We start from the raw sequence: 24,795 nt of genomic DNA, 5'->3' as shown, positions 1-24,795 counted from the left end.
CCTAATTATACTTTTTCATAGGGTTATGACCCATGGCCCCGTCCCATTCTGCCCCGCCTCCTCAACCTGTCTGCTCATCAGGACGGCATCTGCGCATGCGCTAGTGTGATGCGATGACATCACGCGTATGCGCAGATGCTGTTCCGTCATCGCTCATTGCTAGAAGCTTTTCAAAACCTGGACAAAGTGCCCGGTTTTGAAAAGCCGTCTGGACCCCCGGACATGTTCTCGAAAAGGACATGTCTGGGGAAATCCGGGTGTCTAGTAACCCTATTTTTTTTCACTTCTAATACTAGGCATTGATACAGACTAGGGCGGGGGTCGGCAACCTGCGGCTCCAGAGCCGCATGCGGCTCTTTTCCACCTTTGCTGCGGCTCCGGTAGTGTGTCACGCAGGCATGCAGCTTACAAGTCCGGCGTCGCGGCAGGAAATAGCCATGCTGAGCAGTGAGCTCAGCACATACACAGATGAAAGCCTTGCTTGCTGATTGGTCCGGCGGACCCGCCCCGCCGTGCCGCCGGACCAATCAGCAAGCAAGGCTTTCATCTGTGTAGTGCTGAGCTCACTGCTCAGCATGGCTATTTCCCGCCGCGACGCTGGACTTGTAAGGTGCACGCCTGAAAAAGAAATCATCCTGGCCGGGGTCGGTGTCATGCTCCGGAGATCTACAGCCTTCCTATCTCCCTCTCCCTTCTACCTGCTTCCGGCCACATCCCCTGCTCCGCGGCTCTCTTCGGCAACTCAGCAGCAGCGATCGACACAAGCTTCTGACGTTGGGGCCTACCCTCTGCGAGTCCCGCTTGTTTCAACTTCCTTTTTCCACAAAGGCGGGACTCGTAGAGGGAAGGCCTCGATGTCGGCAGCTTGTCTTGATCACCGCTGCTGACGAGTTGCTGAAGAGAGCCGCGGAGCAGGGGGGTGTTGCCAGGTGCAGGTAGAAGGGAGAGGGCCAGATGCAGGACTCGTGGGTGAGGGAGCAGAAGAGAGAGAGAAAGAGAGAGGAGAGGGAAACAAAAGGAAATATTTCATACTGGGCTGGGCCGGAGTGGAGGGAGGGTGGAAAGATTCTAGCTACAGGGTGCAGTAACAAAGGAAAAGGGGGGAAAGCTGAAAATGGAGATAGTGACACAAAGAAGAGAAAGGGTAAGCAGGACCTACTGAATAAGGATAGAGATACAGAGGGGACATGAAGAGGAGGTGAAATAGAGACATAGAAGTAATGCTGAAAAAGTGTGTGGGGGGAGATAAAGACATTGAAAGGGCAAATGGTGAACATGGCGTAAAGATAAGGACAGAGACAAATGAAGATTCTGAAAAAGTGGTGAGATAGGGATATAGGTGAGATGGACACAAAGAAGGGTGATGCTGGAAAATAGGTGGAATGGTAATTCTGACAGACACAGAAGGGAAATGCTGGATCAAGGAGAGATGGGGCTCAGGCTGGATGGAATGAGGAGAAATGCCTTGTTGGCCCGGAACTTCCTCTCCTACGTCAGAATTGACGTCAGGGAGCGGAATGCTGGTCAGCGCAACACTTCTGTAGGGAAAGCTTGGGATGGCGGTGGCTTGGGGGCTGTTCCCCGATTGCGGTGGCAGCAAACCGAGTGACTTGGGGGACGGCACGGAGACAGAAAGAAGGGGGAACAGGGAGACAGAAAGAAAAAGTTGGGGGAGAGAATGAGGTCTGGAGGAGAGGAAACATACAGGAGGCTGAAAGAAAGGAAGAAAGATTGGATGCACAGTCAGAAGAAGAAAGTGCAACCAGAGACTCATGAAATCACCAAATAGCAAAGGTAGGAAAAATGATTTTATTTTCAATTTAGTGATCCTGTATATAGCATTAAGATAAGAAACAATATATGCAGTGTTAGATTTGTTTTATAATGGTTTTGCGGCTCCAAGTTTTTTTTTCTTTTCGAAAACGGGTCCAAGTGGCTCTTTATGTCTTAAAGGTTGCAGACCCCTGGACTAGGGCTTACTTACTAAGCTGTATTTGCTGCTTAACGCAGGAAATAATACCATGCTAACTGCCACATTCACATGGGAATGGGCAAGGGCAGCATCTTACAGTTAACACAAAAGTCATTATTACATGTTAACTGATAATGCAGAGTGTATATTGCTACATCAAGAGATTGCTGCTCAATGCACCCAGTGTTATCAGCCATGCTGTTAAACCATTGTAGCATCTCCCCCTCCCCACACTGTAAACAGTCTCAACAGTTAACACAGAGGTTTTGCAATTCAGTGCATTAAATTGTATCATTCACTGCCAGAGAACAGCAAAGAGCACTTTAGCAAACAGGGGGCAATGGCTTTCCTTTAGCTCAAATGCTCCAGAGAGAAGCAGCACTTCAGAAGATAATCGCCGACATTTCCTCATTATTCCTGTTTAATCCATTCCATCTCACTGGATCTTTATTTTTTACTCGCCTTCCATAAGCAAAACGTCGGTCTTTGTGATGGTCCCCGAATGTATCCCACAGTCGTAGTGACACACTGACATCATCCACCACATCTCGTGAACGTTCCAGCACCTGAGGAATAGGGAACTGCGTCATTAAAAGCTAAGATGCTTGAAGTGATCTCATTAAAGTGCAGAGGGCACCCAATAAACCAGAAATGTTTAATGTTTTTTATTTAATATACTGCCCAATCTGAGCAAGCAGTCAGGGCAGTTTACAATATTAAAAAAAATAATAATAATAATAATAATAATCAAAGAAGGGAACACCATTTGCACAGGTCAGTCATTGTCATACAAGGTACCGCACATAATAAATTAAAAAAAACATAAAATTATAGAAAAGGGATCAGACTACCTGATATCGCAAGGACTGCTGGCCGAAAGCCTGCATAAAAATATTGGGTTTTAATTTTTTTAACACTGGTTCACTCTGAATGAAAGGGGGCAAGAAAATAAAAGGCCGAATGCTTAGTTGATTCTTGATGTGTTAGTTTGGGTACAGGAAGAATTAACCTGTAGGATTCCAGCTAAGTGATCCAGTAGTAGTGTAAGGGCAAAGAACTGAGGGAAGCATGTATAGTAGGCCTTATGGGCAAGACAGAGAATCGTGAAAAAAAGGTGCAATAGGGGAAAGGTAACCAATGGAAATGGATGAAAAGTGGAATAATATGATCAGATTTTGTTATTCAACAGAGGAATCTAATAGTGGAATTTAAAGTCATTTACGCTGGGAACAGGTAATACTGTCATAAATAAAATTACAACAGTCCAGTCTGGAAATTATGAGAGTGTGAACAAGAGTGCGGAGCATCGGGAATTCGAGATATGCAAGTGTATTATGTAATTTTTCTAACATCAAAAAGCCCTCTTCAATGATGCCAAAAATTTGTTCCTGAAAGGTTAAATGAGAGTCAACAATGATATCTAGGTATCTGAAGAAAGTGACTGGAGAAAATGGTAGACCCAACAGCACAGGACAAAACGAAGGTTGAGATAGTGACCCGGTAACTAGAGAATGACACAGGGACAAATTTTTCCCCGTCCCCAAGGGAACTCATTTTTCCATCCCGTCAAGTTCTTTACTTGTCCCTGTCCCATTCCTGCAAGCTCTGTCCTCATCTGCCCAAGATTCAAACACTTTAAAATCATAAGTGGTCGAGGCTTGTGCGGTTAAGGCAAAGCTTACAGGAATGGGGCAGAGACAGGGACACTGACAAAACTCACGGGGCAGGATAGGGAAATGCGGGGATGGGGACAAATTTGTCCCCGTGTCATTCTCTATTGATAACCCAACAAGTCATTGTCTTATCTGGACTGAGGACTAGTTTGTGAGAGGACAACCAATCAGCAACAGCATTGAGCACATGCGTTGCTGAGAGGGGGGGGCGGCGGCAAGTGCCCCCTTCAACAATCACCTTGCCACTCCTTTGCCACCCCAAACAAAATCAATGTGGCATAGGCTTTGTTACGGGGTGACAGGTGGCGAGTGCTACACTACCCCAGTTCTTGCAGATGTGGCAGGTGGCAAGTGCTACCCTACCCCAGTTCTTGCAGATGTGGTGCCTCTGCTGATTCCTCTGCCACTTCTACTTTCTACAATGTGCAGCAGTGGTAAAAAGGCAAAGAGAAGCAAAGGGGTCTACTGCCTTGTCTGCATTGCTACACACTCTGCCAAAACTGTTGTCGATCCTGGTCCTGCCAATCAAAAACAGGAAGCACATTCAGAAGGGAGTGGGACCTGAACTGGCAACCAAACTGGCATAGTGTGTAGCAGTGCAGACAAGACAGAAGGCCCCACGGATTCTCTCTTCTATGTTGCTGCTACTGCTGCACATTGCAGAAAGCAGCAATGGCAGAGGAATCATCTGATAAAAGAGAGGTGCGATTCTGATCAGGGCCATGAGAGAAGTGCAGATGCTAGATCAAGGAGGTGGAGAAAAAAACAGACATGCATGCACAAGGGTAGGGGGGAGGGGGTTGCTGAAAGGTCAGGCAGTACGTGAGATGATAAATTAGGATGGGGGAAAGACACAAGCTTATGGAAGAAGAAAGAAAAAATATTGGATAGGGTTAGGGTGGGGATTGTGGACATGGTAGTAGGAAATAAGGGCAGAGATAGGGACAAAAAGGAGGACACTGGACCCTGTGCGGAGTAGAACGAAAGGGAGTTGCTGGGAAGAGGGGATAAAAAGACAGAAGCAAGATGCTGAACATGGGAAAGAGGAGTAAAGGGACAAGGGGAAGATACTGGATGGAGGGTAGAAAGAGAAGATGCAGAACAAAAGTTAGAAGGGAGAGAGGAGATGCTGGATCACGGAAAGATGGAAAGAAAGGGAATATGATTGCTCAGGGATAGAAGGGTCGATGTTGCTTGAGGAGAGTGTGGTGTAGTGGTTACAGCTAAAGTGCTTATCCCTGTGACCCTGGGCAAGTCATCTAATCCTCCACTGCCCCAGGTACATTAGATAGATTGTGAGCCCACTGGAACAGGGAAAAGGCTTGAAGTACCTGTATGTAAACCACTTTCCCTTATGGGGAGGGTATGGGGTATTGGAAAAAGATGGGGGAAGATAAAGGAAATATTGGATTGGTAGGAAGTAAAAAGGGACATGAAATTATAAGGACAAAGAAGGGGGATGCAAGACATAGGGGGTTATAGAGTGACAGGAAATACTGGACATGAGGCTAGTAGAAGTCAGAAGAAACCTGCTGAATATTGGAGGGGAAAAGGGGTGATGCTGACAGAGGGAGAGAAAAACAGAGGGAGATGTTTGATAGGAGTGCAAGATGATTGGGAAATACTAGATGGAGGTGGAAAGAGTTGAGATATTGGATGGAAGGGGAGACAGGAGATGACAGGCAGAGAAGGGAAAAGAGAGAAAGGGCACTATACAGAGTGGGAAAGAAAGAGAGGAGACACTGGAAGGATGGAAAGAAAGTGTAGTGCAGCATAAAGAACTGAAGAATCATAGGATGAGGAATAGGAGGGCTGGGGTAAGGGAGATGGAAAGCTACAGGCTGATGTAGTAAACAGGAAGATTGAAGTTTAGTTAGTAAGAATAAATGAAATCTGAGCAGATAGAAAAATAAATGGAAAAAGATTGAAAGATCAAAATCAGAGGTGGATGTGAAGACTGAAAGGGAGAAAAGAAATGCAGATGAACTGGAGACCCTGGAAAGAGAGTCAGGAAAAGACAGAGAAAAGCAGAAACTGGAAACTGTAACAAACATGAATAAAATGTCCAGGCAAAGGTAGAATGAATTTTTTTTTTTTTTTAAATTATGAACAAGGAAATAGTCAATTTTAAAGTAGGAATTTATCTCTACTTTTGTATTTTATAAATAGGAATATTTTTGTGTGGCGAGTTGTATGGGGAAAGGTCCTAGATCCATTGTTGGGGACTTTAGTGTGTGTTACAAATCTGGAGGTTTAGGGTTATATTGAGATTCTCAGAGCTGCCAAGCTACTTGGTTCCACCAGGAAAATTTTATATCATTTTTGACAACCATGTACTGATGCATTATGGGACATGCAGCATGAATTTCAATAGGTAGAATCAGAGATTATAACTCCCATGCTGCTTTGGGGTGTAAGTTCAAAACCAGGACTGGCTGAAAAGTCTCCCTCCTGGGACTAGATAACTTGGTATGTCTAAATTCTAGTCTTTCTTGTAAGGAATCCAGATTTCAGTAGCATATAGAAGAATTTGTGAAATAATGCAATCAGTTACAATGGTAGTTGCAAGTTTCCGGGTCTTGCTATATCTTTGGCAGGTAGAAACTGTGGCTTTCTTCAGGGTATGCTGTGAGGTCTGCAGTTTGTCTTTATATAGTAGGTCTTCAAACCCAATTGGTTGGTGCTTGAAATGAATAGGGTAGGTTGTGAATAAGAGGTGAAGTAGAGTTCAGAGTAGATCAAATGATATGAAATAATGATCGGTCCATGACAGAGGCAAACTACAGAAATGATCTAGTACAAAATTGGGAGCACACTGAAAGAGTGATATACTGAGTCAGTCCAAGATCGTTCAATAAGGTCAGAAAGGGAGTGGATTTAGGATTGGACTGAACATCAACATGAAAATTAAAGTTGCCGGGGTAGAATAGAATAAAATTGTGGAGAGCCGAGTCAGGTTAAACTTTCTTTGACTCTGATGTCTGGAAGTAGATCTGACACTTGGTCACACCGACTGGTGATTGGATCTCAGCCCAGAGATAGACGACAAGAGAGATTTGGAAGGGGAAGGGAATTGTGGGAGAAGAGGGAAGGAGATGAGGGTAAATCAATTTCTCTTTTAGGAATGATTGGTTGTGTTTGGGGTAACGGGGTAAAGGGGGGGATAAGGAGACCTGGACAAAAATTATAAGATCGGTAAGACTGTTTGAATGTATGGAAGTAAGTTGGTTTTTTTTTAAATTATCTTTATTCATTTTCAATCCTTTAACAAGTGTACAAATATAACCATGGCTAATATTGAAATATCACTTGCAAGTCTATCCAGAAAAACATAAATTGTATATGTAAATCCAAATCCCTCCCAACTTTCCCATTATTATTAAATAAGCAATACAATCAGAACCCTTTTCCCAGTCCCCTCTCTATTATTTATGGTGTATATTTCAATAGAAAAAAATGGTGTTTAATCATTACAAAAAGATGTCAATGGCTCCCATATTTTAATAAAAGTCTTATAATTTCCATTTTGTACAGCTAATGATCTTTCCATTTTAAACATGTGACATAATGAATTCCACCAAAAATTGAAATTAAGTCTACTGCAATCCTTCCAATTGTTAGTGATATGTTGAATGGCGACTCCAGTCATGATTTAAAAAAGTTTATTATTAAATGAAGATATCCGACTCTTTTTTCTCATAGAAGTTCCAAATAATACCGTATCATAAGATAAAGCTATATGATTTTCCAATAAACAGTTTACTTGATCCCAGATGGAATTCCAAAAGGCTAAGATATAGGGACAATAAAACAAAAGATGATCTAAAGTCCCTATTGCAAGATTACAATGCCAGCATCTATTAGACTTTGAACTATTCAACTTCTGTAATTTAACTGGAGTCCAAAATGCTCTATGCAAAAGAAAAAAACATGTTTGTCTCATAGATGCTGACATTGTACATTTCATTCTCCAAGACCAAATTTTGTGGCCATTGAGAAGCCAAAATCTGATGATTAATCTCAATGCTCCAAATATCCCTAAGGCCGTTTTTAGGTTTCTTTTTAACCAAATCATTAATAGTTTTATACCACTGTGCGGTCTGGTGTCCCAGAAAGTCTACCTGAAAGCATGAGAATTCCAAACTATATTGAGTATTAAGACTTTTCCATTCAGGGAACCCTGCCTGAATGGCCTGCTTCAATTGCAACCATCTAAAACTTTGCGATTTATTGAACTCAAATTTATGTTGCAATTGTGTAAAATCAAGCAGTTTACCATTTAGAATAACATCATTTAACGTCCATATTCCTGCAATTATCCAATGCTTCCAGATGATCTTAAAACCGCCAATTTGAATCTTGGGGTTTAGCCAAATGGTTTGATTTGTTGACTTGTTGATAGGAAAACATTAACAAATCGTAATGTTTTCCAAGTGTCCATTAAAATTCTATTTTCCTTATATAATCTGGGCATCTTGATACTAAGAACATGACTAAGATGTAAAGGAGACGCGAGACGCCATTCCAAATATAACCAATCTGGAGTGTATTCAATGAGCTCCGTGAGGACCCAATACATACCTTGACGTAAAATATAGGCCTGATAATACCTATAAAAATTTGGAAAATTTACCCCACCCTCTTTAATTGGCTTTTGTAAAGATACTAGAGCAATTCTGGGAGTTTTACCAAGCCAAATAAATTTAGTAAGTAACAAATTCAATTTTTTATAAAAAGACCCCTGAAAAAACACTGGTATCATTCCCATTTGATAACATACCACAGGCAATATCATCATTTTAACCGTTTGAACTCTCCCCCACCAAGACAAATGTAATGGAAACCAATGCTCACATAATTCTGTTACCTTTTTTAGTAACAGCTTTTCATTCTCCTTAACCATGTCATCTAACGTGGTTTTGATCCAAATTCCTAAATATTTTAAACCATCATCTTTCCATACGAATGAGAATGTATCAAACATACTTTTTGTACAGTGTACATTAAGTGGAAGAATTTCAGATTTACTCCAATTTATTTTATACCCTGAGAATCTTCCAAAATTTCCTATCAATTCTAGCAGGCAAGGAATAGTTATACCAGGATTTCTTAAATATAATAATATATCATCTGCATATGCAGAGAGCTTAAATTCCCATTCCTTACAAGGAATACCCTGTATCCTCCTTGCCTGTTGAATAGCTATCAATAAGGGTTTTAAGACTATGTCAAAAAGCAAAGGAGACAATGGACAACCTTGTCTAACTCCCCTATGCAGATAAAATCGATCTGATAGATTATTATTAATATATAACCTTGCCATAGGGGAGCTATACAAAGTTTGAATCATTTGAATAAAACCTGAACCTATACCAAACCAATCCATTGCCTGATACATGAATGTCCATTCTACTCTATCAAATGCCTTTTCCGCATCTAAAGATACAGCAAAAGCTGGTTCATTCATATTTTTAGTTAAATTTAGTGTGTGAAAAGCCAATCTTGTATTACTAGAAGAATGTCTGTTCACAAGGAACCCAGTTTGATGTACATCAATTATGAAAGGGAGAGCTTTAGCCAATCTTACTGCCAATATTTCAGCTAATAATTTTCCATCTACATTAATTAAAGATATAGGCCTGTAATTTATACCAAAGTGGGATCTTTATTTGGCTTAGGCAAAACAATAATCAATGATTCTGCCATAGTACCTGTAATACAACCCTTATTTAGTTGAAAATGATATAAATTTAATAATTGGGGTAATAAAAATTTTTGAAATGCTTTATAAAATTCCACTGTTAAACCATCCCCACCTGGAGTGGATCCAACTCTAAGAGACTTCAATGCTGTTTCTAATTCTTTTAATGATATAAGCTCTTCTAAACTCTTTTTTATATGATCAGGAAGTTTTGGACCCTCAATAAAATTTAAAAATTCCATCAGCCTGTTGCCTTTTTAAAAATGGTAACATTTTTTTTCTCTTTACTGGGTGATTAAGGCCATTAACATTGAGTGAAAAGATTTTAATCTCCATCAATCCAAATAATTTTTACAAAATCTCTTCCATTTATTATAACTAAATCAAAGCTTGAAATCACTTGAAATGAAGAAACACCATTTTCATCTGAACATCCCTATCCCAATTCTCATATTCCCTTATATCCCATCCCATCCCTCCCTCTCCCACCCTTAATATAGACTGATACAACCTGAAACTGCACATACAAGACTAAGTAAAGCAAATAAAGCTCTATACAGACCTCAATTATATGAAATTTTATGGGATGCATTTAAAGCTACTATAAGAGGTAATATTATTTCTTATTCAGCATATATTAAAAAACAACTTATTAAACAATTTTCAGATTTGGAGAAAGAAATTAAACTGCTGGAGTCCAAATTAATTGATAAATGGAATCACGAAAATTTGCAAGCTTTATTAAAGGCGAAGGGTAAATATAATGAAATTTCTTCAAAAATGGCAAGGAAAGATTTATTTTCATCGCAAACCTTGTATTATGGAAAATCTAATAAGGCAGGAAGTTTACTTGCAAATTATCTTAAAGCAAAGAAGAGAAGAATAAAAATAATTGCAATAAAAGATGAGAAAGGAAATATGCAAAATCAAACTAGTAATATTTTAAATCAATTTTTGGCTTTTTACAAAGAGTTGTATTCTTCCGAGTCTTCTGTTGATAAAGTTCAAAAAGGTATGGAATTTTTAAATTTTCTTGAGGGTCCAAAACTTCCTGATCATATAAAAAGAAGTTTAGAAGAACCTATATCATTGAAAGAATTAGAAACAGCATTGAAGTCTCTTAGAGTTGGATCCACTCCAGGTGGGGATGGTTTTACTGTGGAATTCTATAAAACATTTCAAAATTCTTTATTACCCTATCTACTAAATTTATATCAGTTTCAACTTAATAAAGGTTGTATTAAAAGTACTATGGCAGAATCTGTGGTGATTGTTTTGCCAAAGCCAAACAAAAGATCCCACTATGGTTTCAAATTACAGGCCAATATCATTGATTAATGTTGATGGAAAATTATTGGCTAAGGCTCTGGCATTAAGATTGGCAAAGGCTCTCCCTTACATAATTGATGTACATCAAACGGGTTTCATTGCTAACAAACATTCTTCTAACAATACAAGACTTACGTTTCATACTTTAAATTTAACTAAAATGATGAATGAACCAGCTTTTGCTCTTTCATTAGATGCAGAAAAAGCTTTTGATAGGGTAGAATGGACATTCATGTATCAGGCTTTGGATTGGTTTGGTGTAGGTCCTGGTTTTGTTCAAATGATTAAAACTTTGTATAGCTCCCCTATGGCAATACTATACATTAATAATAATTAATGTAATAATTAATAATAAAGTTTTAAACTACATAGAGGAGTTAGACAAGGATGTCCATTATCTCCTTTGCTGTTTGACATTGTTTTAGAACCCTTATTGATAGCTATTAATCAGACAAAGGAGATACAGGGTATTACCCTGAAAGAATGGGAATACAAATTATCTGCTTATGCGGATGATATTTTATTATATTTGCGCAATCCAGGTTCAACTATACCATGTTTGTTAGAATTGATTGAAAGGTTTGGACTGTTTTCAGGATATAAAATTAATTGGAATAAATCTGAAATTCTTTCGCTGAATGTACATTGCATAAAATCTATGTTTGATGCATTTCCTTTTGTTTGGAAAGAGGATGGATTAAAATATTTAGGAATTTGGATTAAAAATTCAATAGAGGATACAGTAAAAGAAAATGAAAAACTTTTATTAAAAAAGGTTTCGGAATTATGTGAACAATGGAATTTGTTACATATATCTTGGTGGGGGAGAGTTCAAACTATAAAAATGATGATATTGCCTGTGGTTTGCTATCAAATGTGTATGATTCCGGTATTTTTTCAAAACTCTTTTTATAAAAAATTGAATTCAATAATTATTAAGTTTGTTTGGCTTGGCAAAACACCTAGAATTGCTTTGGTATCTTTACAGAAATCAATTAAGGAGGGTGGGGTAAATTTCCCAAATTTCTATAGGTATCATCAGGCCTATATTTTACGTCAAGGTATGTATTGGGTCCTCCCAGATCTCATTGAATACACTCCAGATTGGTTATATTTGGAATGGCGACTCATGTCTCCTTTACATCTTTGTCACATTCTCAGTATCAAGATGCCCAGATTGTATAAAGAAAATAAACTTTTACATGTAACTTTCCCCCACCCTCCCCATTTTGCCTCACTTTCAAGTTAGTCTAGTTATGTCCTCAGTGTGCACTAAGAATATTCTTAAACTACATATTTATTCAATTTTCTTATATTACTTTTATTGTACACCGGCCAGATACTTGCCGATGGTCGGTATATTAAAAACCAATAAACTTGAAACTTGAAACTAGATACATGGAAAACTCTGAGATATGTAAATAATTTAACTGAAATTCCTATTAATAAATCAACAAATCAATCTATATGGCTAAACTCCAAGATTCAAATTGGCGGATCTAAGATTGTCTGGAGGCATTGGTTAAATGCAGAAATACGAACTTTAAATGATGTTATTTCAAATGGAAATATGCTTGAGTTTACACAATTGCAAAATAAATTTGGACTGAATAAATCACAATTTTACAAATGATTGCAATTGAAGCAAGCCTTTCAGGCAGGGTTCCCTGAATGGAAAAATCTAAATTCTCAATATAGCATGGAATTTTTATGCTTCCAGGCAGATTTTCTGGGTCACCAGGCCGCACAGTGGTATAAAGTTATTAGTGAATTGGTTAATAAAAAACCTAAAAATGGTCTTAGGGATATTTGGAGCATTGAGATTATGCATCAAATTTCAGCATCTCAATGGCCACAAATTTGGTCTTGGAGAATAAGATGTACACTGTCAGCATCTATGAGACAAACTTGGTTTTTTCTTTTGCACAGAGCATTTTGGACCCCTGTTAGATTACAAAAATTAAATAGTTCATTGTCTAATAGATGCTGGCATTGTAAGCTTGATGTAGGGACCTTGGATCATCTTTTATTTTTCTGTCCCTATATATTAGCCTTTTGGAATTCGATCTGGGATCAAATAAATTCTTTATTAGAAAATCCTGTAGCATTAACTTATGATACTGTGATATTTGGCATGTCTATGAGAAAAAAGAGTCAGATATCGGCAAGTAACAACAAACTTTTATTGGTTATGACAGGAGTTGCCATACAACATATTACTACCAATTGGAAAGATCACAGCAGACTTAATTTTAATTTCTGGTGGAATTCACTTTGTCACCTATACAAAATGGAACGTTCAATAGCAATACAAAATGGAAATTATAAAAGGTTTAATGAAATATGGGAGCCATTGACATTGTTTTGTAATGAATAAACACCATTTTCTTAACATTATTTATGAATGAAAGGGGAGGGATTGTATAAATGAAAGAAAAAAGGTAAAAAGAACTATGAAAAAGATTGATTCAATTAAGTAATTTGTATGGAAAGGGAGGGGAGGGAGAAGGGTTTAGATATATATACATTTGTTAATATCTTGATAGAGTTATCAAGTGCTGTTAGTAAATCTATGTATTACTTATATTGTACACTTGTTGAAAGTTTAAAAATGAATAAAGAATTAAAAAAAAAAAAAAAATTCCAAACCATTTTGCACTTTATCAGCATAAGACTCAGAAGAATACAAATCTAATCTAATCTAATCCTTAGGTTTGTATACCGCATCATCTCCATGTTCGTAGAGCTCGACGCGGTTTACAGTGGGAGAAATAGGAAGGAACTACAACAGAGGGTTAGAGGTAGAAGTGTGAAGAAAATTTAGAGGACTTGGGATGCCAAGATATAAGAGTTTCCTTGATTCCTAAGTTGGAGGGAGACTTACATTTTTTGAGAAAAGCCAGGTTTTCAGATGTTTGCGGAAAACTTGGAGAGAGCTCAAGTTCCGAAGAGGGGAGGTAAGGTTGTTCCAGAGCTCAGTGATTTTGAAGTGGAGGAAGGTCCCTAGCTTTCCTGTGTGGGAAATGCCTTTTAGCGAGGGGAAGGATAGTTTTAATTTGTGGGAGGATCTGGTGGTATTAGGGTTTGAGGAATTCCAAGAAAGAGGGATAAAGGGAGGGATGATACCATATAGGATTTTGAAAGTTAAACAGGTGCATTTATAGTGGACCCTGGCGATTATCGGAAGGCAGTGGAGCTTGGCCAGGAGCAGGGAGACATGGTCAAATTTACTTTTAGCGAAGATAAGCTTGGCCGCAGCATTCTGAATCCGTTGGAGTTTGTGGAGGTTTTTCTTAGTTAGGCTTAAGTAGATAGAGTTAAGAACATAAGCAGTGCCTCTGCCGGGTCAGACCACAGGTCCATCCCGCCCAGCAATCCGCTCCCGCGGCGGCCCAACAGGTCATGACCTGCCTGAATCACCAGAAGGGGCCCCCTTGCCCCCTAGGTATCTCATCAAAGTCCTATCTTCCCATCAAAGTCCTAACCCTCCGGCCATTCACCTACACGACCTGGTGAGCTGTCTATACTTATGCAACACCCCAGCACCTCCCTCAGTACCCCACGATCCCCTTTTCCCTCAGGAATCCGTCCAATCCCTGTTTGAATCCCTGTACTGTACTCTGCCGGATCACTTCCTCCGGGAGCGCATTCCATGTGTCCACGACCCTTTGGGTGAAGAAAAACTTCCTTGCATTTGATTTGAACCTATCCCCCTTCAGTTTCTCTGAGTGCCCCCTCGTACCTGCCGTCCCTTTTAGTCTGAAGAACCTGTCCCTGTCCACCTTCTCTATGCCCCTAAGTATTTTGAAGGTCTCTATCATATCCCCCCTGAGCCTCCTCTTCTCCAGAGAGAAGAGCCCCAGTTTATCCAGCCTCTCGGCGTATGGGCAGTTTTCCAGCCCTCTTACCAGTTTCGTTGCCCTCCTTTGGACTTTCTCAAGAACTGCCATGTCCTTCTTGAGGTGCGGCGACCAATATTGAACGCAGTATTCCAGATGTGGGCGCACCATCGCTCGATACAGCGGCATGATGACTTCCCGCGTCCTGGATGTTATGCCCCTCTTGATGATGCCCAGCATCCTGTTGGCTTTCTTCGAGGCTGCTGCACACTGTGCGGATGGTTTCATGGATGGATCCACTAGCACACCCAAGTCTCTCTCAAGTCCAGTGTCTCCCAGCAGTCCCCCTCCCATTTTGTACTCGAACAACGGGTTCTTTTTCCCTATGTGCATGACCTTGCATTTGTCTACGTTAAAGCGCATTTGCCATTTGTTTGCCCAGTCCTCCAGCTTATCAAGGTCCCTTTGCAAATCCTCACACTCTTCCCTGGTCCTAACTCTGGCGCAGAGTTTGGTATCGTCTGCAAATTTTATAACCTCACACTTTGCCTCCGTTTCCAGGTCATTGATAAATATGTTGAAGAGTAGCGGTCCCAGCACCGATCCCTGTGGCACACCGCTCGTGACTCCCCTCCAGTCAGAATATTGGCCCTTTACTCCGACCCTCTGTAGTCTACCTGACAACCAGTGCTTGATCCATCTGTGTACATCCCCGCCCACCCCGTGGTTCCACAGCTTCCTAAGCAGCCTTTCATGTGGCACCTTGTCAAAGGCCTTTTGAAAGTCGAGGTAAATGATGTCTATGGGTTCCCTTTTGTCCATCTGACTGCTTATTCCCTCATAGAAGTACAGAAGGTTTGTCAGGCACGACCTTCCCTTGCAGAATCCATGCTGGCTTGTCCGCAGTAGGCCATTTTTCTCAAAGTGCTCGCAAATGCTGTCCTTGATCATTGTTTCCACCATCTTCCCTATAACTGAAGTCAGGCTCACCGGCCTGTAGTTCCCGGGGTCACCTCTCGATCCCTTCTTAAAGATAGGTGTGACATTCGCCAGTTTCCAGTCCTCTGGTACCTCTCCAGTTGTCAAGGATAGGTTGCAAACATGCTGGATTGCGCCCGCTATTTCCTGTCTTAGTTCCTTTAGAACCCTTGGGTGGATCCCGTCCGGTCCCGGTGATTTGCTGCTTTTTAACCTGTCAATCTGTTTGAGGACATCCTCCCGACTTACCTCTATATGCCCCAATTTTTCAATAGTCCAATTGTTGCAATAGTCCAATCTGGAGAGGATGATGGATTGGACAAGGAGGGTAAAATGTTTTTGATGGAAGCAGGATCTAACTTTCCTCAGCATGTGAAAGCTGAAAAAGCATTTTTTTACCAAGGATTGGAGGTGGTCGTTGAAGGACAATGTGGAATCAATGATGATGCCCAAGACCTTGCTCGAGAACTCAAGCTGCAGAGAGGAGCCAGAGGGTAGTGGGATGGAGGTGGGTAGGTGATCTAGCTTTGGACCGAGCCAAAGAAGTCTTGTTTTGGACTCATTCAATTTCATTTGCACAGTGTGTGCCCAGGATTGTAGGTTCATTATACAAGAGGATATGTTCTTAGACAGGTCGGTGAGGTTCGAATCGGTCTCGAGGAGGACGAGGATGTCATCTGCATAAGTGTAAATTGTTTCAAGGGGGGATAGGTGGAGGAGTTTTAGGGAGGACATATAGATGTTGAAAAGGATAGGGGATAGTGGAGAGCCTTGTGGGACTCCACAATTCGGTTTCCAGGGGGAGGATGAGGTACCATTCATGTTAACAATATAAGAACGAGAGGCGATCCAAGATGGCCGCGATTGAATGACTGTGGGTGAGACGCTTTCGGAATAGCTTCTTACTTTACCTTCGCAAAATGCCGAAGAGAAGGGGTAGAAGCGCAGTCGGAGCCTCGCGGCGTGCAGATACCCCTCCTACGGTGGCTATAGATGAGTTTCTGAGGCGCCTACAACGGGATCCAATTTTGTCGGGGATTCGCCCGCTGGAAGTTCCGGCAACGAGTGAGGCGGCAGTGAACTTCCCTGGGCTCGAGTCGACGCTGAGCCCCGACGTAAGATCCCCGCCTCCACAGCCCCAGAGAGCCAGCTCACCGAGGGACGACAGTCTAACCGAAGTGGTGGACTCTCTACCCCGGGAGGCTAATTTGAGCTTGGCCCCGGAAGTTCTCAATCTTGAGGCAGAAACAGCGGTGGAGCAGTTAGAAGAACAAGGCAAAGGAGAGATAAGCCCTGAGACTGGAGGAATTCAATCAATACAACCAGGTACATTTGCTTCAATAAGACCTACTAATATCACCCTGGATTCAATTTGGGACCTAGTTGCAAGCTTGGGACAGACTTTATCTCCACAAATATTGGATTTGGAAAAGAAAGTTTTGGAACAAAAGGAAGAATTTAAAGTTGTGAAAGAAGATACTTCTCTACTGAAAACTAAAGTAGACACAATTGAGAAGGAACTATTAGAAGTAAAACAGGTACAGGGTACTTTAATCAGAGATAATACCAATTTAAGAAGGAAAGTTGAAAGTTTAGAAAATACTTCGCGTTTAAATAATCTTAGAATTTTGAATTTTCCTAAAACTTCAACGATATCCGCAAAAGAAATGTTGAAAAAATATTTGATTGAAATATTAAATATTCCTGAAGATATGCTTCCTCCTTTCCTACAAGTGTTTTACTTGCCAACAAAAATAAAAGAAGAATCTTCTCAGTTGGAACAAAATCAGAATTCTCCAATGGATGTAACAACAATTTTGGAAACTTCTCTTAAAGAAATAGTAAAACCTGCTACTCTTTTACTTACGGTGGTATTAACACCTGATAAAAATTGGTTACTGAAATTGTTTTTCAAAAATAGAGACAAAGAATTTCTTGGACATAAGATACAGATGTTCCCGGATGTGACAAAGGAAACCCAAAAACGTAGACGACAGTTTTTGCTTCTTAAACCAGGGGTGGCAGCAGTGGGGGGAGTTTTCTTTTTACGATATCCATGTAAATGTATTGTAAAATATAGATCCAATACATATATATTCTTTGAACCATCTCAGTTAACAGGTTTTCTCACCATGAAACGCCTTGAAGGGGGTCCAATAACATCAAGTTAATTTAGTAGTTAATCCTGTAACCACAGTCAGGAAATCACTATCTTATTGTTTAATTGGATGATTCCATTTCCTCTTTTTTTTTCACTCATTAACATTCTTGGATCTATAAATAATGGACTAAAGATTGATTAAGAAAACTATTTTCTTTATATTTTATATTCATTTATTATATATTGTAATGTCTTTCTCAATAATCTGAACAAGAAAGTTATTTTTTCTTGATGGTTTTCATGTTAAAAATAAATAAAGAATTAAAAAAAAAAAAAAAAAAAAAAAAAAAAAAAATATAAGAACGAGAGCAGAGAAATTTAGAGAACCAACCTAGGACTGTGGAGTTGATACCTATCTCAGAGAGTTGGTAAACAAGAATATCAAGGTGAACAACGTCGAAAGCAGCAGAAAGGTCAAATTGTAGGAGGACGGTGAACTTGTTTCGAGAGTGAAGTTGTTGAACCCTTGAAATCAGGGAAGACAGTAGGGATTCGGTGCTGAAGTTAGGACGAAAGCCATATTGATAGGGTAAAAGAATAGAGAATCTCTCTAAGAGAGTTGGGAAGAAATGATGGACTCTAGCATCTTGGTTAGGAGAGGGATATTTGCAATTGGGCGATAGCTGGATGGTATGGAAGGGTCAAGGTCAGATTTTTTCAGTAGTAGGGTCAAGGCGATATGACCCATTTCTGGGAAGAAATGGCCCGACTAAAGGGCGGAGTTTATGAGAATGGTGATAGAAGAAATAGCCTGAGCGGGAATGTTCTCGTATAGGTAGGAGGGGAATGGGTCAAGGAGCAATTACAGGATTTCAGTTTGAGGCAGAGATTGAGGACCAGGGATTCAGATACGCGCTCAAAGGTGGTCTAGGATCTGTCAGCTGGGATAGGGTTGGAGACCATTAGGGTGGGAGTGGAATCGGTGGGCACTAGGGAGTTGTAAGAGACTGAAGGAGGGAAAGAGCATCTCAAGGAAGAAACCTTATCGTTGAAGAATTTTGCTAGAACATCGGCTGAGGGAGAGGAGGGGAGCAAGGTGGGGTCTCTTTTGGAGGTTAGGGAGCGCCAGATGTTGAATAGAGTACTGCTTTGATTGTTGGACCTGGAGATTTTGTCACCATAGAAGTTCTTTCTTGCTTTTTTTAGTGCTGTATTGTACAGCTTGATATTGACTCTCCAAGATTGTCTGTCTATAGGACATTTTGATTTTTTCCATATGCGCTCCAGAGCTCGACATTTCTGTTTTAGCTCTCTGTGATATGGGAAGAACCAAGGGGCCTTGCGGGGATAGGAGATGGATTTAGTGGAAAGGGGGGCGAGGGAAAGATAGGTGGATTTGGAGAGAGCGACCCAGTTATGCCAATTAGTACCTGAATCTGCAGGCTTAGGGGCAGAGGAGAATAGATTGAGAAATTTAGACCAGAACAAGTCGCTTGTGATTTTTTTGCGGAAGGTAATGGGGTTGTAAGTACGGGGTGGAGCCCCAAGGTGCAACATAAAGATGGGGAGACAGAAAGCCCCTAGGAAGTGATCAGACCAGGGGACATGTTCCCAGCGAGTGTCGTCAATTGATGTCTTGTGAGCAGTAAGGTCGAGGAAGCTAATGAGGTCTAGTGTGTGCCCCTTTTCGTGGGTTGGGAATGGTGCAGGGGGGTGAGGCCAAGGGAGGTGAGGAAGCTAATAAGTTCAACCCTATCCTTGCTGGTGATGTTGTCTAGGTGGAGATTGATGTCTCCGATGATCAATAATCTTTGGAACTTGAGGAAGGCGTTTGTTATAGTCTCAAGGACGAGTTCGGAGGAGTTATTCCAAGGAGTAGGTGGGCGGTATAGGAGCAGGATGCCCAGTGGGTGAGGGTGAAGTTCATCATTGACGGAAGCAAGCATGTATTCTAGTGAGGTGTGGCAACCCCTTTCGAGGAGCTGAACATCGAAAAAGGATTTGTAGAGAATTGCCAGGCCACCTCCTTTACGGTTAGATCTAGGTGAAAAGAGACCTTGGTAGCCATGGGAACAGAGTTCATTTTGTGTAAATCTTTATAAAACTTAAGAAACTGATTTAAAATATTTCTATTCCGAGAATGTGTAATTCCATTATCATCTTTAATAGCTATTATTTTTGTTTTTCTCTTCTTTACTTTAAGATAATTTGCAAGTAATCTTCCTGCCTTATTCAAACTACCATAAAGCACAGTTACTTACCGTAACAGGTGTTATCCAGGGACAGCAGGCAGATATTCTTAACGCATGGGTGACGTCACCGACGGAGCCCCGGTACGGACCTTTTTAACTAGAAAGTTCTAGTTGGCCACACCGCGCATGCGCGAGTGCCTTCCCGCCCGACGGAGGAGTGCGTGGTCCCCAGTTAAGATAAGCCAGCTAAGAAGCCAACCCGGGGAGGAGGGTGGGACGTAAGAATATCTGCCTGTTGTCCCTGGATAACACCTGTTACGGTAAGTAACTGTGCTTTATCCCAGGACAAGCAGGCAGCATATTCTTAACGCATGGGTGACCTCCAGCTAACAGAGAGGGAGGGGGGATGGTTGGCCATTAGGAAAATAAATTTTGTAACACAGATTGGCCGAAGTGTCCATCCCGTCTGGAGAAGGCATCCAGACAGTAGTGAGTAGTGAACGTGTGAACTGAGGACCAAGTGGCAGCCTTGCAGATTTCCTCGATGGGCGTGGAGCGGAGGAAAGCCACAGAAGCAGCCATAGCTCTGACCCTGTGGGACGTGACAGCACCTTCCAGTGAGAGACCGGCCCGAGCATAACAGAACGCAATGCAGGCAGCAAGCCAGTTAGAAAGCGTCCGTTTAGAGACAGGGCACCCCAGACGGTTAGGGTCAAAGGACAAAAAGAGCTGAGGTGAAGAGCGGTGAGCCCTGGTACGGTCAAGGTAGTATGCAAGGGCACGCTTACAGTCTAGCGTGTGTAACGCCTGTTCCCCAGGATGAGCATGGGGTTTAGGGAAAAAGACAGGCAATACAATGGACTGGTTGAGGTGGAAGTCCGAGACCACCTTGGGAAGAAATTTAGGATGGGTACGCAGAACCACCTTGTCATGGTGAAAAACCGTGAAAGATGTGTCAGCAACCAGTGCATGCAGCTCACTAACCCTCCTGGCAGAGGTGATGGCAATGAGGAAAAGCACCTTCCATGTTAGAAGTTTGAGCGAAGTTGTGGCAAGAGGCTCAAAAGGAGGTTTCATGAGGGCTGATAAAACCACATTCAGGTCCCAGACGACAGGAGGAGGCTTCAGAGGTGGTTTGACATTGAAGAGGCCTCTCATGAACCGGGAAACCAGAGGATGAGCCGTGAGAGGTTTTCCGAGGATAGGCTCATGAAACACAGTGATGGCACTGAGGTGGACTCTGATTGAGGTAGACTTGAGGCCAGCATCAGACAGAGAGAGCAAATAGTCCAGTACAGTTTCCACCGCCAATGAGGTGGGATCGTGATGATGCAGGAGACACCAGGAGGAAAACCTGGTCCACTTCTGATGGTAACATTGGAGAGTGGCCGGTTTCCTGGAGGCATCCAAAATGCGACGGACAGGCTGAGACAGATTCTCTGGAGAAGTCAGCCCGAGAGAAACCAAGCTGTCAGGTGGAGCGAAGACAGATTGGGATGTAGTAGAGACTGATGCTGCTGCGTAAGTAGAGTAGGAAACACCGGAAGAGGAATGGGCTCCCTGGAGCTGAGCTGAAGCAGGAGGGAGAACCAGTGTTGGCGAGGCCACCGAGGAGCGATGAGAATCATGGTGGCCCTGTCCCTGCGGAGTTTGTATAACGTCCGCAACATCAGAGGGAGTGGAGGAAAGGCATAGAGGAACCGATCCGTCCAATCGAGCAGGAATGCATCCGGGGCCAGGCGGTGAGGAGAGAAGAGTCTGGAACAGAACTGGGGCAGCTGATGGTTGTGAGGAGCTGCAAAGACGTCCACCTGTGGAGTGCCCCAGCGAGCAAAGATGGAGCGGAGTGTTGGAGGGTCCAGAGTCCACTCGTGAGGTTGAAGGATGCGGCTGAGATTGTCGGCCAGGGAGTTCTGTTCGCCCTGGATGTAGACAGCCTTGAGGAAGAGACTGTGGACCGTGGCCCAGGTCCAGATGCGGAGAGCCTCCTGACAGAGGAGGCGAGATCCGGTGCCGCCTTGTTTGTTTATGTAGTACATGGCGACTTGATTGTCCGTGCACAGGAGAAGAACCTGAGGGCAGAGAAGGTGCTGGAAGGCCTTGAGAGCATAGAACATGGCTCTGAGTTCCAGGAAATTGATGTGATGTTGACACTCCTGAGGGGTCCAGAGTCCCTGGGTGCGTAGATTTCCCAGGTGAGCTCCCCACGCATAGGGGGAGGCATCCGTGGTTATGATCATGGAGTGAGGGGGTAGATGAAAGAGTAGACCCCTGGAAAGATTGGAGGAGTTCAACCACCATTGAAGAGATTGCTGAAGAGACAATGTCACAGAGATGGGATGAGAAAGAGGATCCGTGGTCTGTGACCATTGGTTGGCTAGAGTCCACTGAGGTGTCCTGAGGTGGAGTCGTGCCAGAGGAAGTACATGGACCGTCGAGGCCATGTGGCCCAAGAGGACCATCATCTGTCGAGCTGGGATGGTTTGATGAAGGAGCACCTGACGACAGAGGTGGAGCAGGGTCCGGTGTCGGTCGAAGGGGAGAAACGCCCTCATCAGAGTGGTGTCGAGAACTGCTCCGATGAACTGAAGTCGCTGTGTGGGAAGCAGATGCGACTTGGGGTAGTTGATCTCGAACCCCAAGAGATGGAGGAAAGAGATGGTGTGATGAGTGGCTTGCAGCACAAGTGGAGACGTAGTTGCTTTCACCAACCATTCGTCCAAGTAGGGGAACACCTGGAGGTTGTGAGACCTGAGGAAGGCCGCCACCACAATAAGGCACTTGGTGAACACCCTGGGCGATGATGCGAGGCCAAAGGGTAGTACCTTGTACTGATAGTGGCGGTGCTGAATCTGAAAGCGGAGGTAGCGACGTGAATTCAGATTGATGGGGATGTGAGTGTAGGCCTCTTTGAGGTCTAGGGAACATAGCCAGTCGTGTTGAGAGAGAAGAGGGTAAAGCGTGGCCAGGGAGAGCATTCTGAACTTCTCTTTGACCAGACACTTGTTGAGGTCCCTGAGATCGAGGATGGGACGGAGGTCTCCTGTCTTCTTGGGAACCAGGAAGTAGCGGGAGTAGAATCCCTGACCCCATTGGTCCGGAGGCACCTCTTCGATGGCATTGAGAAGAAGGAGGGATTGGACCTCCCTCAGGAGGAGGGGGGTTTGGGAGGAATGAGAAGAGTCTGGAAGTTGAGAGAGTAGCCGTGGCGAATGATGTTGAGGACCCATTGGTCTGATGTGATGACCTCCCAACGGCTGAGGAAAAGTTGGAGGCGACCTCCGATAGGCTGAGGAAGAGGCAATGATGTTGGGAGACTGGCTATGCCCTGGAGAAAAGAGTCAAAAGGGCTGAGATGGTTTTGACGGAGGTAGAGGCTTGGCAGGTTGGTGAGACTGAGAGCGAGCCTGAGTTTGATGTTGTTGCCGAGGTCGGCGCGGCTGCTGTTGAGGCGGGTTGAGAGGTCTGGCCGAGAACCTGCGCTGGTAGGAAGACTGCTGTCTGTAGGTGCGAGCAGGTGGAGTCTTCTTTTTAGGTTTAATCAGAGTGTCCCACCTGGTCTTATGTGCTGAGAGCTTCTGGGTTGTTGAGTCCAGGGACTCTCCGAAGAGTTCATCACCCAGACAAGGTGCGTTAGCCAGACGGGCCTGGTGGTTAATGTCTAGGTCAGAGACTCTCAGCCATGCCAAACGGCGCATGGCCACCGCCATGGCAGAGGCTGGAAATATGTTGCTGGAAAAGAGGGACCTTACGTTCAGGAAGATATTTCTGTAAGGAGGAGAGCTGTTGCACCAGATGCTTCATGTAGAAGGAGAAGTGGAAGGTGTAGTTGTTGGCTCTATTGGCTAACATGGCATTTTGGAAAAGGCGCTTACCAAATTTATCCATGGTTTTTCCCTCTCTGCCAGGAGGGGTGGAGGCATATACACTGGAACCCTGAGATTTTTTCAAAGTAGATTCCACCAGGAGGGACTCGTGGGGCAATTGAGGTTTGTCAAACCCTGGGATTGGAATAACCCGGTACAAGCTATCCAATTTACGAGGGGCTCCAGGAACCGTGAGGGGAGCTTCCCAGTTTTTATAGAAAGTTTCCCGTAAGATGTCGTGGACGGGCAACTTCAGAAATTCTTTGGGAGGTTGCTCAAAGTCTAGGGCATCGAGGAAAGCCTGAGACTTTTTAGAGTCGGACTCTAAGGGAATGGAAAGAGCTGCTGACATCTCCCTAAGGAATTTGGAGAAAGAGGATTGCTCTGGTTTTGAGACGGTGTCGGTCATGGAGAGTTCTTCATCGGTTGACGAATCGTCCTCCTCGATACCGTGAGGGGAGTCTTCCCACAAGTCTGGGTCCCTAACGTCGGGGTGCGTACGTTTGGACATCGGTGTGGAGGGCTCGGCATGGCGGGTCTTTGAAAGAGATTTGCCTGAGCGCACCGAGGCGGTACCGGGTGAGGAAGACCGATGTCGTTCCTGGGACCGGACAGGGTCGGCAGCATCACGGGTATGTACTGTAGGTGTTTCTGCCAAGAGCACCGGCATGGAAGTATTAATCGGTACCGAGAGGGTCGACACCGATGGGACAGTGTGAGGCTCGGACCGGTCCTGTACCGGAAGGTGCGGTGCCAGCAACGCCGGCAACAGTTGTTGGAGCTGTTGTTGCAGCTGCTCCTGTAACTGTGTTTGGAGTATGGCCCCGATGCGGTCGTCCAGGGGAGGCACCAGTACCGCTTTTTTCTTCTTCGGTACCATAGGTGCCGCTCTACGCTCCGGCGATGAGGAGGCCGATGATGAGGCGCTCACCGAGATCGGAGCAGAGCGTTTGCGGGGCCGGTGCGGTGCCGGGAGGGCCGGTGTCGCAACCGTAGCAGGAGGGCGCTCAAGGGAAGTGGGAGGCTTCTTAGCCGGCTTACCTGGGCCCAACGACCCCGAGGAAGGGTCCGGTGGTGTCGATGTCGTCGGTGCCAACTTTTGTGGTGCCGTCGACGTCGCAGCCGGTACCATGGCAGATCCGGT

The 24,795-nt window shown here is 43.3% G+C and overlaps 1 protein-coding gene across 4 annotated transcripts in view; it reads right to left on the bottom strand.

The window, feature by feature from the left end:
- Positions 1 to 24,795, bottom strand: part of RHOBTB2 (Rho related BTB domain containing 2) — a 109,945-nt gene that overhangs the window by 45,084 nt on the left and 40,066 nt on the right. For all 4 annotated transcript variants that reach the window (XM_033950068.1, XM_033950071.1, XM_033950069.1 and 1 more), the window contains one exon: positions 2,435 to 2,538. In XM_033950068.1, coding sequence (XP_033805959.1) covers positions 2,435 to 2,538 — 104 coding nt within the window. The remainder of the gene's footprint in view (positions 1 to 2,434; positions 2,539 to 24,795) is intronic.

Source organism: Geotrypetes seraphini, chromosome 6, assembly GCF_902459505.1.
Source record: "Geotrypetes seraphini chromosome 6, aGeoSer1.1, whole genome shotgun sequence".
NCBI classification, from domain to species: Eukaryota; Metazoa; Chordata; class Amphibia; order Gymnophiona; family Dermophiidae; genus Geotrypetes; species Geotrypetes seraphini.
Note: the sequence above shows the minus strand (reverse complement) of the source record. Positions and strands in the feature narration are given on the sequence as shown.